Here is a 20,258-nt window from a genome sequence, read left to right as displayed (position 1 = left end):
CATGCTTCCACATTTCTGTTTCCACTTCAGTTGTGAATCTTTACAATGTTAGTGCTGTATATCTCTGGAATGTAATTTAGTGTGCAGTGGTATTGTGATATTTTCAACATGTTGAGCACAAGACAACTTTGAAACAGTAAATTGGTTCAAAATGTGTATTGTGTCTATGCGTGCCTTGAATTTGCCTCACTTGACCATAATGCAAATTTTTGTCTCTAAGGTATAAACAATGCAGATTTTCTTTAACATTGGTTCTTACAAAATCCAGGTAAACGGTTTACTTATGCCTTGGACTATACACTTCATCCTTCAGTTGATCACAAACATTCAACACAAACAAGTGTGGTGATGTATAATTTCCACTGGACAGTAAAGAGTGAAAATTATCATTTGAAAGTAGAGCTGTGACAACAGATATATTTTTAGTAGAGTAAAGGTTGCATAACAGGAATACTTAATGTTGAAACACAGGTTTCCAACGTCGAATACTATGTGCCAACTCAGCTAAACATTATTTTAAAACCAACTTTGAAGTACTTTACTTTTACACAAGGCCCGTTAATCCCACTGACGCTTAACTGTTATCCACCCCAGAAAACCCTTTATGCATTACATGAATGCACATCATGCAAACATATCTTGTTCTTTTTACTATTGTAAATCCTGCACAACATCTTGCACATTTCTGCTCCATGCTACCTCTTTTTAAATCAGCATAATGATCCACTTAGAATGTTAATAGTATTGTCATATTTTATTATTTCCAGTTCCCCACATAATTATATTTTGTGTAAATATTGTCTTTATTTTCATTTGTTAGTCATTTTTTTACCCTAGCTTTCATAATGGTATATTTTCTGCTACGTAATCTTCTTTCTGTGTCTGTGTAATAAACCAATTCTGATGATCTTTCTGATGAATAAGTTCAATACGCAGTCGTAAACGAGATAAATAACGGTACTTCATCCTCATTTCTGTATTTAGGTAGTGTGGTAGTGTTATGCTTTCGGTTAAAACTGTGTAGAGGGCAGTAATGAGCCTGACATATGGATGTGATGCTTGAAATAAGGGGCTAGAACGACAACACAACGGAAATACTTCCGCGATCAAAAAGATGGCGGCTCAGACTGAGTCGTTAGGCGCACCAGCATCCTCATGAGCCGCAGTGATGTCCCTGATTTCCCTCCGGTTGCTCTGTCCGCGGAGGCCGCCCCGTTCACCCCGCTGGGGACGGACAGCTGGCGGCTTGGCTCCTCTGCGGATGTGGAGAAGCAGTTTTCCCGATGTGCTGCGAAGCTCCGAGCCCTGCGACCAGAATCAGGCCAGTTGAAAGAGGAGCTCAACCTGCTGTTTGACCAGCTGCTGTCCGAAAACTACAACAAAACCTTCGACCCCACTATCAACATCCCACCAGAGGTAACTCGCTTTGCTCCTGTTTGAGACTCAACTTTCCTGGGATACTAAAAAACGTCACACGCAATTCAGGAGGCCAATCTATCAGTAGGAAAGTAGCAGGCACTCCCCAGCAGAGGTGGAAGAAGTACTCAGATCTTGGACTTAAGTAAAAGTACCGTAGTGTAGGAATACTAACAAGTAAAATTCCTGCATTTAAAATGTTACTCAAGTAAAAGTACATAAGCATCTACATGTACTCATTCTGCATATTGTCCCATTTTAGAATCATATATTATTGATTTCAATTATTGATGCATAAATGTGTTTATCAAAGCTTGTAAAGGTGCAGCTATGTTTAATGGCATTGTATACTGCAGGGTAGCTTGTGAATGTTGCTCCGGTTGTAACTAAAGTCTTATTTAAGTGTTGAATATGATTCAAATCATTATTCACAAAAATTGGCCTTGTAACTAAGGGTACACAATAAATGTAGTGGATCAACAGTATACTATTTACATCTGAATTGTAGTGGGTCAGAAGTACGAGGTTGCAAGAATTTATCGGCAAACTAGTTTCCTGCCAACTGAATGTTCTGATAAAGAAGTTTGCCTTTTCTGTTTGTATCAAATTTCAACCTAATGTACAAAATGAACAAGTGTTAATCAGGATTATTTGTTTCTTTGCTGTTAAAGACATTCTTGGTTGTGATGAGCCTCTTAATTCCCATGTCAGGACGTGTGCAATCTGCTGAAACATGTCAGCGGTCTTGTGCCGCTGAGTCAAGAACATTTAGTCGTCAAACTCTGCCAACTGGTACATCATCTGCTCAATCAGCTGAAGGTAACAACTATCCTTAATTAACAGTAGACCTTATGCCTCTATATGCAATCACCTGAAATGCACTGTACTTCTTTGTCCTACCTTCTCTTCTCACTGTTTATTTAAGGTAATAATGGACGAGCGAACGTTGAATGTGTTGGTAAACTACACCGTTGATGCGCTGAAAGAGTGCAGTACATGGACACACTCCGATGTCCTCCTGGCCCTCTCCACAATAGTGTATGGAAACGGACCTCAGTGCCAACAGGTAGCTATTTATACAAGCTTTGTCAAATGGTATTCTAATGATTGGTAATTGCCTTTACACTAACGTTGAAATCATTGTCATTCATAGCACCTCAGTGACTTGCTGGGTGAAGATGGAGTCCTTCTACTGTATAGTTCTCCATCCCAGTCAAATATGGAGTTACGCCGTGTTGCCCTTACCTGCATGGCCAACATCTTTTTCAGGTAGGCTCTAGTACGCTTATACAACCATTAGCCATTTTTACCATTTTAGTATGTGCATGCGGCTGGTTATTACACCTTTCAAAGTCACACATCTTATCTGAATTGTAATAGTTTAGTTAAATACTTACTCTTCTTTGTACTTGTCATTCAGCTTTACACATTTCCCAGCTCATTGTCTGTCTGTACGGCTCCAATCTTGCTGGTTTGGTTCACTCACACCGCTTTATTAGCAGTTCTTTTTGGCTGCAGTTGAAGGCTGAAAAAATCTCACTATCACTATCTCCACTATGTTTACTAGCAAGTCTCAAATTGTGTACGGACAGCCGGTAAACATAGTGGAGCCTTTAGCAACACTATAAATGACAGATATTTCCTTCAAGAGTTGGTAAAGATCAAAGACAGAGTTAAAAGAGAGAGAATATCCATCATTACATTTCATTTAGTCTATGTTTCTATACGAAGTGAGTTACAATCTGTGCACTTCATAATCAGTTGAGCGGAAACAACTCCAAAGGATTGTTAATGTCTCTCAAGGATATTGGACATGTACAGAAAATAAAGATCCTTACATCTTTATATCAACTTAAGGATTTGTCATATTTGCATTTCCAACGAAGTGGCAAATGAAAATCGGTTATTGAAGTATTACATTCTTGGTTGATTCTGTTTTTGTATCTCTCCAGGTTCCCTGGTCAGCCGCTGTTGGAGGATCAATACAGAAGTGTATCTTTCAGAGTTTTCCTGAAAACCCTGCAGTCAACCAAACCTCCCAACACTGATGAGCTCTTCTACTGCATGGTACGTATACTTTGTTTGTTGCAGGGGCCCCAGTGGTTGGGGATAAAAATGCATATCCTTGACCCATGCCTACTCGTTGGTCCTGTGCAGGTAATCCAGGCGGCACTGAAGGGACTTCAGACTTGTCTTTCAGGTGGGAAGTGGAAGTTTGTCGGAGAGGAGCTTGGGTCCGTACTGGCTGCATTAAAGGTGCAAACTTAAAGATTCTTTTATTGCTTTTTCAAGGTTTCAAGGTTTCAAGGTTTTTATTTGTCATATGCACAGCAGATACAGCGTATATGTTGGCAATGAAAATCTTATGTCGCGTGCTCCTCCAACAACTCAACATACATGGTGCAAAAGATAAATAAAATAGTGAAAAAGAGAGAAGAATATTTACAATATCAACAATACAGATTTGAGGATGTGAAATATATACATATGTGGAATACATTGAAAGTATTTAAATACTTTACACTGTTGAATGAGGAGGTATGGACAGATGCATATATTATGTATAACAGATGTATATGGCAGATATGTATAATATATAGATATGTGTACTATAAACAGATATGTATAATATATAGATATGTGTACTATAAACAGATATGTATGGCAGATGTGTATAATATATATATATATATATATATATGTATGTGTGTACTATAAACAGATGTGAGTAGACATTCACACAGCTCAGGAGTTCAGTAGTCTTATAGCCTGTGGTATAAAACTGTCTCTGAGTCTGGTGGTCTTGGTCCGGATGCTGCGGTACCGTCTGCCAGACGGCAGCAGACAGAACAGATTGTTGCTGGGGTGATGGGGGTCCTTTAATATCCTACCGGCCTTCTTCCTACACCGCTGGGTGTAGATGTCCTCCATGGATGGCAACTCCGTCCTGGTGATGTGCTGAGCAGTTTTCACCACCCTCTGTAGAGTCTTACGGTTGAGGGCGGTGCAACTGCCATACCAGGCGGTGATGCAGCCAGTCAGGATACTCTCGATGGTGCACCTGTAGAAGTTGCAGAGTATCCTGGAGTCCATGTTGAACTTCCGCAGCCTGCGGAGGAAGAAGAGCCGCTGTCGAGCCGTCTTGGATATGACCCTGGTGTGATGTGTCCATGTCAGGTCCTCACTGATGTTAACCCCGAGGAACCTGAAGCTGCTGACTCTCTCCACAGGAGTCCCGTCGACGGTGATGGGTGTGTGTGCCTCTCTCTGCCTCTTCCTGTAGTCCACAATCAGCTCCTTTGTTTTGCTGACGTTGAGATGGAGGTTGTTGTCCTGGCACCAAGATGTCAGGGCTCTGACCTCCTCTCTGTACGCCGTCTCGTCGCCGTCTGTGATCAGGCCGATGACGGTCGTGTCGTCAGCAAACTTGATGATGGTGTTGGAGCTGTGTGTGGCCACGCAGTCGTGCGTGAACAGGGAGTAGAGGAGAGGGCTGAGCACACAACCCTGAGGGGCTCCGGTGTTGAGGGTCAAGGTGGAGGATGTGATGTTCCCCATCCGCACTGCCTGGGATCTGCCCGTCAGGAAGCTCATGATCCAGTCACAGAGGGCGCTGTTGAGCCCAAGGTCCCTGAGCTTAATGATGAGCTTGGAGGGCACAATGGTGTTGAATGCTGAACTGTAGTCAATGAACAGCATTCTCACATAAGTGTTCCTCTGGTCCAGGTGGGAGAGGGCAGTGTGGAGGGTGAGGGAGATGGCATCATCCGTGGACCTGTTTGCTCTGTAGGCAAACTGCAGGGGGTCCAGTGAGTCAGGGAGGGAGGAGGTGATAAAAGTTTTGACTAACCGCTCAAAGCACTTCATGATGATGGAGGTGAGTGCAACTGGGCGGTAGTCATTGAGGCAGATGGGTTTTGTCTTTTTGGGGACAGGGACAATGATGGACTCTTTAAAGCATGTGGGGACTACAGACTGGAGCAGTGACCTATTGAAAATGTCTGTGAACACATCTGCCAGCTGAACTGCACACACCTTGAGAGCACGGCCAGGGATGCCATCAGGTCCCGGAGCCCTGTGTGTGTTGATTCTTTTCAGAGATCTACACACATCTGCACTGGTTAAAACCAGTGAGCAGGGATCCTGGGCCTTTGGTGCCTCCACAGCCGGGGGCTTCTCAAAGCGTGCATAAAATGTGTTCAGTTCATCTGGGAGAGATGCAGACACTTCCTCAGCACCACCCGTTATTTAGTCCTTTTTTCTTCACCAACAAACAAACAGTTATATATTGTAGTAATCATTTGTACATGTTTTATGCAGAGGCTGATGTTTCAGGGAACACCAGGTGTGAGTGTTGAGTGGCCCGCTGTGCTTTACCCTGCTAATCTTCCTCAATACGAGGGAACCTCTGCATCAAAACCCGTTGAACCACCAAAACCCTCTGAACCAAAGGAAGCCGCTGTGCCAGGCAAAGCCTCAGCGGTAAGATACGTTTTCTTGTTTTTTTTGGTATACCGGTTAATCCTTATAAGAGCCACATTAAAACCAGATCAGTAATTTAATGATTTGAATATCTCTCTGCAGAATAAAAAGAAGAAATCCAGAGGAAAGGGGAAGAAGTCGAGCAACGATGAGAGCAGGGGTGATGATGGAGAGAAGGGTGATGGAGAATCACCTCAGAAAGCAGGGGGGAGAGAGGGAGGAAGAAGGGAAGGAGAGTGCTTGTCTAAACCCTCTGACCCATCTCTCTACCCGTCCTGGAAGACAACCAGTTCTGACTCAGAGTTTTCCGACCCAGAAGGCAGTGCTCAGGGCAAATTAAGGTACTGAAAGCCACCGCCCATGTCCATCCTTTTGAAACAAACAGGCCTGTTTTATGCTTCTGTTTTTACTGAAAGTTATTCTTCCTATGCATGCATGCATTGCTACAAACATAAGACGTACATACAGCAAAACTAATGTCCCGCTCCTATTCAAAGCTTCATTTGAAATAATTCAAATACTTATGTCTGACGGTTTGCTTGTTTACTAAGTGGACGGACATTTTATTTTCCTTCCTCCGAATGCTGCCTGAACGGGTGAGAAATCATCCTTCTATATTTTTCTCTTCCAGGCTCTACCACTGTCGTGTGCGTCAGGGCGCCCTGCACTGTCTGCTCACGGTGGTGAAAGGAGTGGAGAAGAGGACTCTGTACGGGTACTGGTCCTCCTTCATCCCGGACTCTCCTATTGGGCGGCCGACTCCTCTCAACCTCTTTACAATCATACTGAAGGACCCCTCGCCAAAGGTACAACGCTCCCTCACTCGCTATTAGTGTTGTAGTACTCGAGACCGGTCTTGGTCTCGAGACCATTTTTACGTGGTCTTGGTCTCGGCCTCGACACTCTTTGGTCTCGGTCTTGGCCTCAGTCTCGAAGGGATTTTTACGTCCTGTCTGGAGCATCTGGGGGGGGTTTATAAATTCATGAAAATGTCCAGTTTTCACTGTTTTTCATGTGACCATTAAGCGTGTACTTAAATTGACTGGCGCTTTGCAAAGAATTCTACTGTACTTTGTTGCGTGACGTAATTCCTGAGAGGCTATTTTGTGGGCGGCTCTGTGACGCACACACACACAGAGTGAGCAGAGCAGACAGCAGAGCAGCATTGCACACAAAATGCCGAAGCGAAAGTGTCTTGGTCTCGGTCTGTCTTGGTTTTGGTCTTGGTCTCGATACTCCCCGGTCTTGGTAGTGTCTTGGTCTCGGTTAAGGCGGTCTCGACTACATCACTACTTGCTATCCCCCGTCCCGCACCCTGAGACCTTCAAAGGCCCCGCTGTGGGGCGTTCTGAGGTCCAGGTTCAAACACAAAGGAGACAGAGCTGTCAGGGCTCCTGGACTTTGGAATGACCTGCATAAGGAGATCAGGGCTTCAAAAATGTGTCAGCTCTTTTAAGTCACTTTATAAAAACTCACTTTTTTAGCTTTTATGTGATATTATTTTATATTTCATTTATTCTTAATCTATGTTTATTTGTTTTCTTATCTTCTATGTGATTTTACTCCGTTTTTATGTTTAGATGCTGTTGTTAAGCTCACTTGCTCTCTGTGTAGTTTTTATGTGAAAGTAACTATGTTTTGAAAGGTGCTATACTATTAATATTATTATGTCCCAATTCTCTTCGACATGTACGACTGTAGCATCTGCGATCCTAACCATCGTTCTTCTCCTTCAGGTGCGTGCTTGTGCACTTCCGGTGTTGTCAGCCATGCTGGATGGCTCCCGTCAGTTCCTGGCTGTGGCTGAAGACACTGCATCCCCTCGTACATCTTACACACCTTTCTCCTTCTCGCTGGCAACTTCTGTCAGAGAACTGCACCGCGCTCTCAGTCTGGCTCTGCTGGCCGAGACTTCCCCTCAGACTCTCACGCAGGTCATAAAGGTACGACAACATTCAAGGTGTCCTAAACAACCCTTATCCTTCTTTAAGCGTACCTCTTGTGGGTACTCTGTTGTTTGCTCTTTCCCAGTGTCTGAACATTTAAAACTTTTTAAAAGAATGGACATTGAAGCTCTGAAGTTGATTAACCAAACATATTTTGACAATGATCATGCATGTCAGACTGAAATCTGTTGACCAAAAAGGAACAGGTTTAAGCATCTTATCTCCATCGTTCCTGTCTTTTAGTGTCTGGCGTACCTGGTGGCGAATGCTCCCTACCATCGTCTCAGACCGGGTCTGCTCAGCACGCTCTGGAAGCAGATGCGTCCCTATGTGCGCCACAGAGGTCTGTATTTTTTCGGAACACTCAGAAAAGTTATGCGTAAAGGTAAATCTGAATATTAGCTGAAAGTATCCCAAACAAATTAGTTTTAAATTCAGAGGATGAGCAACATAGAATGAAATCTACCTTGAAGCATCAGTTTGCATGGACTACTTTAAAGCAGATCATCAGGGATTTGTGATTCAGGGGCCTTTCTTCTCTCTGCTCCTGTCCATCATGGGCCACAAAAACCTAAGGTGTTTTGTTTTATAACTATTGCCATGAGTAGAATAACCAATTTTAAAATAGTAACAGAGGATTACTTTAATATGCTTTCTGTCTTTTAGATGTGAATGTCCGCGTGTCAGTCCTGACCCTTTACGGGGCTCTGGTGACGACTCAGGCTCCTCTCCCGGAGGTGCAGCTCCTTCTCCGACAGCCGGAAAGCAGCAGCAGCAGCAGCGGTGGCTCGTTCACTCCGCAGGACTCGGCTCTCAGCTGGAGACAAAGAGACGGAGTGTCCTCGCCATCACGCACACCAGTCAAATCCTCCATAAGGAGCTCGAGCACTCATTCCCCACATGCTCCACGCACCCCGAGTGAAGAGGAGAGCACTGCACCGTGGCTGCTGCAGCTGTGTATGTCTCTGGTGACTCAGCCCAGAGAGGACCAATCAGACAGCGACGGAGCAGGAAGTGGTACTGCTTTAGAGCCCTCCCCTGTCCGGCTGGAAGCTCTACAGGTGATAGATAACGAGTGAGACAAAGAGTGACAAAGAAAAACCTCAAACTGACTTTTCTAAAATCTGAAGGTGTTGTTGTGTGTGTTTTCAGGTCATGTCCTACCTGGTGCGTGGCTACTTCTCTCTAGCCCAGGCATGTCTGTGTGAGATTGGGCAGGTGAGCGCTCGCTGCCTCTGGGAGATGGACCCCTCCATACAGCTGCATGGAACAAAGGTAACACCCTCATAGTAACTCCATCTGAAATGACTTCAGTATTGGCTGTGTCTCTTATCTGCACCTAAGTTCAAGCTTTAGGAAAACAAATGGTTTGTATAAGAATTTTGAGAATATTTATGAAATGGCTGATCTGCTCACTGATTTCTGTGCCATTTTATTTAGTTACTAGAGGAGTTGGGGACGGGAATAATCCTGCAGTACAGAGCAGAGAACAACGTGCCTGAGAGCTCGAGGGTCCCCATGAGCCAAGTAAGTACAAATGTTTTATCAATATACTATTTTTGTATATTTGTTGCTGGGGTGCCAGACAGGTCAGGCTGGACCATTTTGAAAGTGAACGTCGAGTCAAACCCGGCAAAGGATACATGTGACTTAAAGGTCAACCATAAAACACACATTTGAACAGAACACATGTCTTTGCAGAAAAAAAGAATATATTCAACAGTTCAAATTATCAGTAAGTCCCACGAAGCGAAGGTGTTCATGCAAGATATAGTTCCCGGGGAAAGAAATCCCAAAACGAATTGAATCCCCCAATCTCAGTTCCAGGTTTTTTTTAGTACAGTCCACTCTTAATCTAAAGCAATAATCCACATGATGTCTCCCAACACCACCACCTTAAATGAAATTAGCAGCTATACTATACTGTACATGATAACTGTGATATTTTGAAGTGTTTTCATTTCACACATACTGTATGGCCATGATATAGGTGATGCTGTTCTGGTCAGAAGTCCTCAGTGGTCCACTGAACGGAGCTTTGCAGAGCGAGCAGCACCCCCCTCTGCAGAAGAGCGCCTGTGACACGCTCTCCTCCATCCTGCCGCAGGCCTTCGCTCAGCTGCCCGTGAGTTCTCCTTTTGGCTGTGTGTATTAACGTGTGACTTTAAATTGATCATATTGTAATTTATATATCACTTTGACCAGAAGCATTTTCCACTTAGTCATAAATAACCCATGTGTTGAATTTCTATGATATTTTTCTCCTCTCACTCCATGATGGAAGTCTTCTTTTTCAATAGTAATAAAATCTCTCTTAATTGCAATATGATGTTGTTTTTAAGGACAAGACGCAGCTGATGTGTATCACCGTGCTGCTGGGGCTGACGTACCGTGAGAACTACCTGGTGAAGACCGCAGCTGTCAGGGCTCTGGGAGTTTACATACTGTTCCCCTGTCTGAGAGAGGTACGCATTCTGACCAGCGGCCGAACAAACTGGGTAATATCGGATCATTGCACACAAGGATCTGTTACACAAGTTGTGATTTTCTCTCTTTAGGATGTGATGTTCGTGGCAGACACAGCAAACGCTATCCTCGCTGCCCTCGATGATCATTCAACAAATGTCCGTGCGAAGGCTGCCTGGTCCCTGGGAAACCTCACTGACACACTTGTTGTTAATATGTAAGAAACCTTAAGTGTTGAGTGAATGGTAACAGTGAAATAAAGACATCTCATCTTAACAAGATTAAAGTCTGGATCACTTGTTTATAAACCTCTAAGAACCAGAATCAGAAACAGGTTTATTGCCAGAGTAGGTTTACACATTCAAGGAATTTTCCTCTGTGTATAGGGTTGATATATAAACGCAGTCAAAGAGGATGAATTGTAAGAAAAGGACCAAAAATAACAATTTTAAGAAAACTATCTAAACATTTAAAATATAGCAATATTTACATGAAATATGGATAAACCTGTTAAAGGAGAGATGTGCAGATATAGGAGGTAGCTTGGTGTACTTTGTGCAAAATATCATTTTGTTTAATTTGAATAAAACCAAAAAGTCTTTTTAGTTATTGAGATTTGTATTTTCAAATTCTGTTCATCTCCCTTTTATCAGGGAGAGTGTAGGTGTGGACTTCCAGGAAGAGTTATCGGACATGCTGCTGCTCAAAATGTTGCAGGCAGCCAACCGAGCGTCAGCTGACAAAGACAGGGTGAGAACGCTCACTCTTTGTGTCATATTTTGGTCAGCTATGAAAAACCTTTTTAAATGGATCTGCTCAAGACACAAAGACTGCTGTTTGGTCAAAGAGAAAGCAACTGTGTTTTGATTTCCTCATTTGTGTAAACCTACTTATAGGCAATAAACCTGTTTCTGATTAGAGATAAAGGAATCTACACTTGCTTCGTATAACTTATAGTATGACTGATATCAATATCTGCACTGTAAAGACTTCATTTTTCTTTGACTTCTATTTGATTGGCTCTCAAACTTGCTTCCTTCCAGGTGAAGTCTAACTCGGTGCGAGCGCTGGGGAATCTGCTTCATTTCCTGCGCGAGACTCAGCTGACCCGCTCTGCGTTCCAACAGCCGCTGGAAGATGCAGTGCGTGCTCTGGTTAAGACTGTCCAATCAGAGGCCACTATGAAGGTCAGGTGGAATGCCTGCTACGCCTTGGGAAATGCTTTCAGAAACCCAGCCCTGCCGCTCGGTAAGTATCTGTCTCAGCACATCTTAATAGCATTTTACTGAGAATTGGTCAAAATGGTGTCATGATCTGGCGACGCCACGACCAAGATGTGAAGGACAGTTCCATATTTTGAGAGCCGACATAACAGTTTCTGTTTTTCTTCCTCTTAGACTCAGCCTCTTGGTCATGTGACGCGTTCTCCTCCCTCTGCAATGTGGTCACTTCCTGTAAGAACTTCAAGGTGCGGATCAAGTCTGCTGCTGCTCTGGCAATCCCTGCTAAGCGCGCCTGCTACGGTGACGTAGCGCGGTTCAGCTGTGTGTGGCGTTCCCTGGCCACAGCGCTCGAGAACAGCGAAGACACCAACGACTTCTTAGAGTATCGCTACAGTGCTAGCCTGCGACACACCCTTTCACAAGCCCTCCTACACCTGCTGAGTGTCAGCGAGCCGCAAGACATGCCCGGACTCGGGGCATCGCTGGCCGGGGAGGAAGGGGGTGTGATTAAAGAGCATCTGATCAAATATCTCAGAGAGGAGGAGGGAGGAGGAGAGGCGACAGAGGGGGAGAAAGATGCGGTGGGGGACAGTTTCACCCCTCAGCAGAGAGTTGGAGGTCTGCAGCAGACCCTGATCAGACTGAAGGAACTGCAGGCTGAAGGAGAGGAGGGGAGAGGTAAAGAGGAGGTTGTTGATTTCCTGGAGGATTTGCTGAAAACCTGTGAAGAGCTGCTAAGAGTTTGATGAGATTTGGCAAAAAATCTGAGATCACAAAGACTGCTCTCTCAGGTTGGAAAGGCCAAACATGGAATCACAAACAAAGATAAAATAACTGTTATAATGTGATCTTAGGACACCACAAGATAACGCAAGACTGTTGTTGAAAACCTTTTTCCCTAATTTCAAGAAATTTAGCAGTCGCTTTTTATGTAATCGAACTTGCACTCATTATTTATTAACATGTGACATACAAAGACATGAAGTATATTTTTTAAATGAATAGACAAGTATTAATGATTTATTTAGTTTTTTTACATTCTGAAGATTTTCAATCCTAGACATTTTTGTCTGATTAACTACAATGGATCATGGTTGCAATGAACATAATCAGATTAAGATTAAGATTAAGATTGTTGCGGCTTCCAAACACAAACCTTTTAGCCGCTGAGAGTCTATGAGGTTTGGGTCCTCAGATACGTAGATTTATGACGCGCCACAGTAGACCATGACAAAGACACGCGGAGATCCAAATATGCTTAGGTGCATTTATTGAAATCACAGAGCTATCACAGCGCAGCAAGGATGGATAAATGAATGAATGAGTAGCGGTAGCGGTCAACAAAAATTACGGCTACTCCCAACCCTGACTCTCTCTCTCTCTCTCTCTCTCTCTCTCATCTGCGTCACCGGTGAGTGCCCACCTTTACGCACACACACTTCCGCACGCACACACGCCCACTCCCAGGTGAACCACCCCCTCTGCAACACACACACACTCTAACACACCGTGCTGCTCATCTTCAGCCTATATGTCTCTTACAAAGATTAAGATTAAGATTCAACTTTATTGTCATTGCACAGAGTACAAGTACTAGGACAACGAAATGCGGTCTCTGCATTTGACCCATCCTAGTGTTAGGAGCAGTGGGCTGCCATTATGTACGGCGCCGGGGAGCAGTGTAGGTAACCAGTGTCTTGCTCAGGGACACCACGGTGGCACTAGGTCTTTCGGGGACTGGTGACCTTCCAGTTCCCAGGCCTTGAAACCCCCTATGGACTTTGCCACCACCGCCCATGCTTTGGTTGCAAATCTTTTCCAGTCAGTTACAGCCTAAGGTCTTGAACCCATAGACATCCCTAGATGCTGGGTTTCATCCCAGCTGATGCTCTGACAGGCCTCCACTGCAACTGTCTTCAGTTCCTGCTTGTTCTTTTGGCAGTTTCCCTTCAGTTTTGTTTTCAGCAAGTGAAATGCATGCTCAATTTCCAGCATTTTCCCTTGGGATAAATAAAGCTTCTTGAATCTTGAATCAATTGGATTCATGTCAGGTGATTGACTTGGCCATTGCAGAAATTCCTCTTTGGTTGCTTTTGCAGTATGCTTCAGGTCATTGTCCATCTGCACTGTCAAGTGCCACACAATGACTTTTTCTTCACCAGGAGAAGAATTATTCTGTCATCCACCACAGTGGTCTTCTATGGTCTTCCAGGTCTTTTGGTGTTGCTGAGCTCAACAGTGCGTTCTTTCTTTTCGAGAATGTAATGAATGGTAGATTTGGACACATCTAATGTTTTTGGTATGTCTCTGATGTATTTTTTTTAATGTTTCAGACTAATGATGGCTTGCTTCACTGCATTAATTTCAAATCCATTGTTGTGGGGTACAGATCCAAAATAATGAAAATTGTGTCAATGTCCAAATATTTATGGACCTGACTGTACATCTGCCACATTGAATTATGTTTCGGTAATTAAAAAATAGTCTTAAACACTCACTGATTCCAGTAATATTGCCATATTTTCATAATTCTTTCACTACATTGTCAATGTGAAACAAGCCATGGTGATGCTGACTGTTTTTAATTCAAAACAATAAATATAGTGACAATAAAAAATGTCTGAGAAATATTTGACCTGCTCTGTATTGCATCATGATATTTTCCTGAAGTTGTCCTCTGATTTTAACAAGTGTGACTGTCAATTCATCTACCTATAACATCTCAAAAAATAAGATCAAATTCACTGAGTAAAATTACATTTAAACACTATATAAGTCACTAGTTATAAATGATGAATAACAATCAATCTTCTAAGGTGCATTTAAATGTGTCTGTGTGATTGTGTTATACCCACTGCTGCAACAATTGCACACGATAGACAGACTGATTATCTGGTAAATACATGAAAAAACGAAGTCACATTTTTTTACAGACACATTTACACTCTTGAACGCAGCCTGCAGGGGGCTCTACCGTTTTGAGGTGCTGCTCGATGACCCGGATGTTGACTAGTGATGCCTGAATGCGGACAGAGCCGCACGCTGCTGTAGAAATGGACTCCTTCGAGTTGTTTCGGAAACTCGGAGCTGGGGCTAAATTTGACCTGAAGAGGTTCGGTCAGGACGCTGCAAGGTTTAAGGTAAACTGGATATGTTTATAATAGATATAGAATGATAAATGATAATAACACGAGCCGCGATTTTGTGTATTTTGGCTAACCCAACATGTCTTGCTAAAGTGTTTGTGGTGATGTTTCTTGTTATTTTAAGGAGCTTGGGTGCTTTAATGTCGGGTTTAACTATACAAGTGGATTGAAAAATATGTCACACGTGTATACTGTATTTAAAGTGACTGTACTCGTGTCTCTTTTTGCAGAGTGCCAGATCTCACGGAGGAGAAGCGTCCATAGATGCTCTCTCTGCGATCGATTACTTTGGCACAGGAAAAACCAATGGATCCAAGAGCAGAACTGTAGTGGTGACTGAGGATGATGATGATGATGATGATGATGATGATGGAGAAGAGTCTGTGGAGGGGAGTGAAAGCGGAGATTCTGGGGCAGGAGGTAAAAGAAAACAAAGGGATCAAGAGAAAGACGTGAGGACCAAAAAGAAAAAGATGAAAAGCGACCAGATGGCAGGTAAATGATGTTTGTTGCTTCTGATCAGATTAGGAATGAGCAGCTGACTGTAGTTGTGAAATATCATTATCGTATATATATATTGCAAGTGACAGACAGTTGATATGGTAGAACAGAGGAAATGCAGAATTGTGTCAGCATGGGACTGCTGAAAAAGTAACATCAATTAAGTTTTTTACTTATGGTGTTATTAATAACGTGTACATGGTAAGCCATTTATAGGAAACAACATCTCTGTGATCTATCCTTCCAACTTATCCGTATACAGTTTCTTAATTTAATTTAAGGAAATACATTTACTTTCAAATATATTTTGATGTATTACAAATTGACTTATACAGTGATTTTTATCCGTGTCGCCACATCCCAAATCACTATGTGTTTATTAATTAATATTTCACATCACAGCAGTGGTATGTGATATTTAAAATGAACTTGACGTCAGAGACTCACTGCTGTTTCCTGTCTTCTTCCTGACTGTAGTTGGTGGCAGAGCGCTGAAAGACACAGAGGGAAGCGGCATCACTTGGACGTCCTCATTGGACAGAAAAATTCAAAACCTGCCGACTGAAGGGAAGGAGAAATCTTCGCTGAAGAGGCTGAAGCATCTTCATCAGGAAAAGGTCCGCAAAACCGCAGAAATTATGATTAGACTTTTAAAATCTTTTTTTTCTTATACTGTGTGCATTCATTTAGCCATTATTTGTTTTAGGTGAATCTTATTCGCTCTCAACACCGTATAAATGTGCACGGCTGCGACGTACCGGACCCTGTGTGCACGTTTGAGGAGCTGCAGTCCGAGTATCGTCTCAACCCGCGTGTGATTCAGAACCTCAAAGACGCTGGGCTGAGCTCCCCGACGCCGGTGCAGATGCAAGCTATACCGCTCATGATGCATGTGAGTGCCAGACACACACACACACTCGCGTTCAGTGGTTGGTTGGTTGGTTGGTTGGTTGGTTATGTGAGGACTAATGTGCGTCTGGTTTCTCTGTCAGAGTCGAGAGCTCCTGGCATGCGCTCCCACAGGATCCGGAAAGACTTTGGCTTTCTGTCTCCCGTTGCTCGCCCACCTACAGCAGCCCACCAACCTGGGCTTTAGAGCTGTGGTCATCTCCCCGACCAGAGAACTGGCCAACCAGGTACACACACAACACACACACTGGTCTGTTTGCTTTTATGCCCCAGTCCAGTTTCCTCCTACATAGCAAAGCTGTCCGTTCAGCTTTTGGCATTTGTACCGTATATTAGCCATCAAGATCATTGTTCTGGCACTGTTTTTACTATTTAGCGACCTCCTTTAGCACATACTTTACAATAAAGAGCGATTTCTGTAATTATAATTCTGGATGTTTTTCCCTGCTGTGCTTTTTTTTTGTAGTTTTGTTTTAATTCTCTAATAATAAACAGCATATTTATTAGCTTCCAGGTTTTAATACCTAGTGAATACAGTGGGTGTCTCAGCTGCTCATTAGTTTGATTTGTTTTTGAATCACACCAGATATATTTGCATGCATTTTCAGTCAATTTGGTTGTCTTGTGTTTAGACCTACAGAGAGCTGCTCCGCCTGTCAGAGGGAGTAGGATTTAGAGTTCACATAATAGACAAAGCCTCTCTGGCAGCCAAGAAATACGGACCACAGTCAAACAAAAAATACGGTAAGAAATGAAAATGTTTTGACAGACAGATTTAAATTGAGAAATGTGAATCGCCTCCCATCACTGTTTCCCCCCTTACCTTTCCGTGCAGATATACTTGTCAGTACTCCAAACAGACTGGTCTTCCTTCTCAATCAGGATCCTCCGGCTATCGACCTCAGCCGGTAAGAACATGTGTTGCTCTCAAAAATTGTGTTTGCATTCATTACAACTCACTAAGACTCCTGTGAATCCTTGAGATCTAACACACCTGTAGATTGCATTTTATTACTTAGAAATCAACTACTTTATAGCATACATTAACATCCATGTTTACTAGCTTGCGGTCTTTGGCTTGCAGATGAGTCGAAAAATGTCCTATGAGAACGACCAAGCATATATTCTTTTTGTTACAATCATCATTACAAAGACAGCTCATGTTTGCATGGATGTTGCTGCAGTAAAGGAGTTCAGGTGTTTAAGAATCAACCCTGTCAAGGGTTGCAGCTCCAGTTTTCTCCATGTATAAACTATGGTTAACTACCTCTCAGTTTGTAAGAAGATCTGTTTCTGCTAACAAACAAATAAATGAACTTTTACAGCTTTTTAATTCTGCAAAAACATCAAGTTTGATTGTTGTCTTTTGTTTATGTTCAGTGTGGAGTGGCTGATTGTTGATGAGTCCGATAAGCTGTTTGAGGGCGGTAAGACGGGCTTCAGGGAGCAGCTCGCCGCTGTCTTCCTTGCCTGTTCAGGTTCAAAGGTGCGCCGGGCTTTCTTCAGTGCCACCTGCACATCAGATGTTGAGCAGTGGTGCCGTCTGAACCTCGACAACCTGGTGTCTGTCAACATTGGACACAGGTGAGAATCCACAAGTAGAACGATTTAATTTGACTGTTGATTTTACAGAATCTTACATTAGATAATACATTTCTCAGAAATGCTGCGGTGGAGTCGGTGGAACAGAAGCTGCTGTTTGTTGGGACAGAGAACGGAAAACTGGTGGCCATGAGGGATATCATCAAAAAGGTACGGACACTACAGAGAGGTTACTTTTTATATTGAAAATAATCTAGTTGGTTTGGTTTATTTAATCAATGAAAGCTGTTTTTCTCGACAATTTAAGTTGAAATGTCCTCCTTGCCATTTTTAGGGTTTCCTGCCTCCCATGCTGGTGTTCGTGCAGTCTATCGATCGAGCACGGGAGCTTTTCCATGAGTTGGTGTATGAAGGTATTAACGTGGACGTGATTCACGCAGACCGCACACAGCAGCAGGTACACACACACACACACACACACACACTAAATAATCTGTGTCATTGGTCCTTTCTATGTCAATGAAGGGCAACTGTCTTTCTGTGTGGCTTTTTTGTTTCAGAGGGACAACGTAGTGAACAGTTTCCGGTCCGGTAAGATTTGGGTGTTGATCTGCACGGCTCTGCTCGCCAGAGGAATCGATTTCAAAGGAGTCAACCTCGTGCTGAACTACGACTTCCCCACCAGCTCTGTGGAATACATCCACAGGATTGGTTAGTTTTTATGTTTTACAAATCATTTTAAAAGGTTAAGACCATATACTGATAACTTTGTAGATACAAAATCAAACGGTGATTATCTTGATGACGATTAAACATTATTTATTTTGTAAAAAAGACCAAGATTTGATCGTTTCCGATTCATAAAATTCAAAAACATGTTTTTTATATTGTACATAAAATAACTTTTAGGTTTAAACTAAGTTGGGCGGACTCTGGCATCTTGTGCTGGGCATATGTTATGTTATTTAGGATTCTGACAACCATATTGTACATTGTAATTTGCAGCACTGATCTTATTTTGTCTTCTTGTATGTATTTTTCTCCCCGGTGCTAAGCAGTCATGGCAACACTACTGTCAGTTAGTTTGTGTAATGTTTGACGCTCAAACACGGAAGTCATAATTAATTGTACAAAGGAATTCCTCATAGTTGTGTTTTATTTATTATACCACTGCTATGAATTCATATAATTGCTCGATTCATGCTAACAGTGTTATCATTTTTGCTGTTCCTCAGGTCGTACTGGTAGAGCTGGACATCAGGGAAAGGCCATCACCTTCTTCACAGAAAATGACAAACCACTGCTCCGCAGGTACGTGGAACCCACTGCCTCTGCAGAAAAACACGAACAGCTGCTTTTAGTGTGTGACCCTGAAAAATGTGTTTAGCCTCCTCTCAATATTGGCCAAGTAGCTTAAAGCAAAAAAGTCAATTTACACATTTTTCTGAATGTTTCTCTTTGCCTCTCTTTTAACAGCATCGCTAATGTCATTAAACAAGCTGGCTGTCCAGTACCCGACTACATGATTGGTATCAAGAAGATTCACAGGTAAGAGAGACGAAGACTGATGCATTTCAAGACCGTTCCGCTCTTTTATTTTTTAACTTAACCGAAGGTTTGGTAATGTGATTGTAATGGTGCCTCTGCATTTGTCTGTTTAGCAAAGTGAAGCGGAGACTTGAGCAGAGACCTCCCAAGAGAAGCACCATCTGCACAACTCCTCGATTCTTAATTAAGAAGAAAGGCCAAGCACCAAATAAAGGACAGAAAGGAGAGAAGCAGGCAGCAGGTGGAGAGCAGGAAAGAGAAAATGTACCTCAGACAGCAGCGAAGCAGCCGAAAGGGGAAAAGAAGGCAAAAGGCAAGGAGCTGAAGAGAGGAAAGAAGACACAGAAAAAAGGGGGAGGTGAGAAGCCGAAGGAGGAGTCTCAGAAGATCGGATCCAATTCATCTGGAGCCAGGTTAAAAAAGTAAGTGAGGTTTGAGTATGTGTGGAGTGGGACTTTCTTTTATATTAAATGTACAAAAGGATACTCTCAACCAGCACCAATGTTGATAAAGTATCCCTGTCTAATTAGATCTGTTTTATGCCTTTACAGCTAACTTTCTATCTGATTGTTTGCTACAAAAATATGATTGATTGATTGATGACATATTCTTTTTTTCTACTCTGTCCACAAGGAAAAAGGGGAAGAAGAATAAGCCTCAGGAGGATTAGGGGATCGTGGAACAAGCAGACTGAAATGAAGATGGATGTGGATTCTTTTTTAAATAAATGCTGTCTTGCTGTCTGATTTACTGCTCACACTTATGCTTTGTATTATGAGAGTATAAAATAAAAGTTTATGTAAATATGAACGTGTTTTTTTTGTGTTGTGGATACATGTTACCCACAGTTTGTGACTGAAAAAGAAAAGCTGATCACTTCTATTTTATGATTGTTTTTATTATGCTGTTATATGGACACCTTTTCCATACAGCATATATGTTGTAGGTATTAAGAAAATGCACGAAGGGATACAATTTGTTTTATGGTTTTTGCTTATTTCTCATTGCAAAACGGAAGCTTTAACTCATCTAGTGCAACACAAGTTTTCGGAACCTAGTGTCAGTCGCAGGACCCAATT

General features: G+C 42.7%; 2 protein-coding genes across 2 annotated transcripts; both read left to right on the top strand.

Annotated features, from left to right (window-relative positions):
- Nucleotides 1-1,114: 1,114 nt before the first annotated feature.
- Nucleotides 1,115-12,661, top strand: heatr6 (HEAT repeat containing 6). The gene is given in 21 exon segments (XM_063894498.1): nucleotides 1,115-1,148; nucleotides 1,151-1,416; nucleotides 2,128-2,235; nucleotides 2,342-2,482; nucleotides 2,570-2,685; nucleotides 3,369-3,483; nucleotides 3,574-3,672; nucleotides 5,737-5,898; nucleotides 6,001-6,239; nucleotides 6,530-6,704; nucleotides 7,635-7,841; nucleotides 8,088-8,187; nucleotides 8,511-8,905; nucleotides 8,997-9,119; nucleotides 9,285-9,371; nucleotides 9,835-9,969; nucleotides 10,187-10,309; nucleotides 10,403-10,527; nucleotides 10,964-11,060; nucleotides 11,354-11,558; nucleotides 11,708-12,661. Coding segments are annotated over 21 exon segments (3,624 nt in total). The 3' UTR covers nucleotides 12,280-12,661.
- Nucleotides 12,662-14,523: 1,862 nt separating this feature from the next.
- Nucleotides 14,524-19,989, top strand: ddx52 (DEAD (Asp-Glu-Ala-Asp) box polypeptide 52). Its single transcript, XM_063894576.1, has 15 exons — nucleotides 14,524-14,673; nucleotides 14,910-15,174; nucleotides 15,658-15,797; nucleotides 15,887-16,072; nucleotides 16,173-16,316; nucleotides 16,722-16,833; nucleotides 16,925-16,997; nucleotides 17,470-17,673; nucleotides 17,751-17,841; nucleotides 17,966-18,088; nucleotides 18,192-18,342; nucleotides 18,867-18,942; nucleotides 19,108-19,179; nucleotides 19,293-19,601; nucleotides 19,813-19,989. Exons 1-15 carry the CDS (start codon nucleotides 14,557-14,559, stop codon nucleotides 19,847-19,849), a joined length of 2,100 nt encoding a protein of 699 aa, XP_063750646.1. The 5' UTR covers nucleotides 14,524-14,556; the 3' UTR covers nucleotides 19,850-19,989.
- The last annotated feature ends 269 nt before the right edge of the window (nucleotides 19,990-20,258 follow it).

This window comes from Eleginops maclovinus, chromosome 11, assembly GCF_036324505.1.
Source record: "Eleginops maclovinus isolate JMC-PN-2008 ecotype Puerto Natales chromosome 11, JC_Emac_rtc_rv5, whole genome shotgun sequence".
NCBI lineage: Eukaryota > Metazoa > Chordata > Actinopteri > Perciformes > Eleginopidae > Eleginops > Eleginops maclovinus.
Note: the sequence above shows the minus strand (reverse complement) of the source record. Positions and strands in the feature narration are given on the sequence as shown.